Consider the following 1,361-nt stretch of genomic DNA (forward strand, 5'->3'; position numbering starts at 1 on the left):
GGCGGGTGAGCAGCGGGAAGGTGAGGAGCGTTACAGCAGCTGGAGGGTTCGGGAGGTTTCTTGTCCTGTGTTTGAGGTGAGGACAGGTGGAAGCGGGGAGGAGAAAGAGAAGCTAAATGGAAACAAAAATGAAGCCAAAAGCAGAAGAGAGAGAGAGCAGAACCAGAAAATAACCGAGTTGGAGCAAAGGGGGCTCAGTGAGATAAGGGAGTCTGCTTAGAAGCTGTGCGATTCCTGTGGAGTATGAGGCTGGGGCTTACTGACTCCGTGGGAGGCTAATGTCAAACTGATTATTCTTCAGGTAAAAAAAAAAGTCAGACGAGAATAAAGAGTTCACTGAAATGTGAAAATGGCCAGTTCTTTAAGAGGTGAAGTGTTGAATCTGTACAAAAATGTAAGTGTCTTAAATGCCATGAGCACTTTCCTTAACTAGATAAAACCCTTTCACTGCGCATTCGATCTATTAAATTTTTTTTTTTTCCTTCAAGCTGCTGTACCTTGGAAGGGAGTATCCCAAAGGAGCAGACTACTTTAGAAGCCGTTTGAAAGCAGCTTTTCTAAAAAATAAAGATGTGAAAGATCCTGAAAAAATTAAGCAACTAATTGCACGAGGAGAATTTGTTATAAAAGAGTTGGAGGCTTTGTACTTTCTCAGAAAATACAGAGCTCTGAAACACCGCTACTACAGTGACGACAATCAGTAACTACTGCTAATGACTACACGTTACGATATAAATCCATAAAAATAAAAAATAAAAGAGCTGTAACCTCAGAAGAAATGAAATGTAAATCCTTCCAACCCATCTAAAGCACAAATTAGGACTTTGCTTCCCCTTACGTAGTCACGTGAAGAATTTGGGGTTTGTATTGTATGGGTAATAGGTTTTTCTCAACTACTTTTGACCTCCTTGAACTAAAACTTCAAGTATGAAAACAATTTTGCAGAAAGTGGTGGTAATATGATTATGTTCTGTTTCACTTCGATACATATGTTGAACAGATAGCTGCTCTTACTTATTTACCTGATAGCTGTGCATTTGAACACTGGTTCAAGGCACTACACTTCCCTTGTTACCTAGAAGATTAATCTGGTTTTGAAAGTCTTCCAAATTTAATGATTCATTTCCACCATAAATGAGCAACTTCTCAAAAGTAAAGTAAATTCTTAAAGATTTTAACTACATCTGCTTAACGTGCAAGAGCCATGTTGGCAGGCTGGCGGAGGTGCTGTCTTGCTGTCTTAGAAGACTACGTGGTCAGGAAAGGGGTGAATTTCAACAAAAGCACTTAAACCCTGAAGACAATTCCTGCTACTGCTGATTTCTGACGTTGTGTAACTGCTGGTAACTGCTGTAGCAGGA

The 1,361-nt window shown here is 40.0% G+C and overlaps 1 protein-coding gene across 1 annotated transcript; it reads left to right on the forward strand.

Moving 5' to 3' along the window:
- The first annotated feature begins 349 nt into the window (after window positions 1-349).
- LYRM5 (LYR motif containing 5) lies at window positions 350-704 on the forward strand. Its single transcript, XM_009587470.1, has 2 exons — window positions 350-394; window positions 489-704. The coding sequence occupies exons 1-2, from the start codon at window positions 350-352 to the stop codon at window positions 702-704; spliced, it is 261 nt and encodes an 86-aa protein (XP_009585765.1).
- Window positions 705-1,361: the final 657 nt, after the last annotated feature.

This window comes from Fulmarus glacialis, unplaced genomic scaffold (genome assembly GCF_000690835.1).
Source record: "Fulmarus glacialis isolate BGI_N327 unplaced genomic scaffold, ASM69083v1 scaffold13251, whole genome shotgun sequence".
Taxonomy (NCBI): domain Eukaryota; kingdom Metazoa; phylum Chordata; class Aves; order Procellariiformes; family Procellariidae; genus Fulmarus; species Fulmarus glacialis.

Excerpts from the sequence above, each read along its gene's own strand:
- LYRM5 (XM_009587470.1), top strand. The coding sequence starts at position 350 with ATGGCCAGTTCTTTAAGAGGTGAAGTGTTGAATCTGTACAAAAAT. Across the intron at positions 395-488 it reads TGTTGAATCTGTACAAAAAT|CTGCTGTACCTTGGAAGGGA; the intron begins GTAAGTGTCTTA and ends TTTTCCTTCAAG.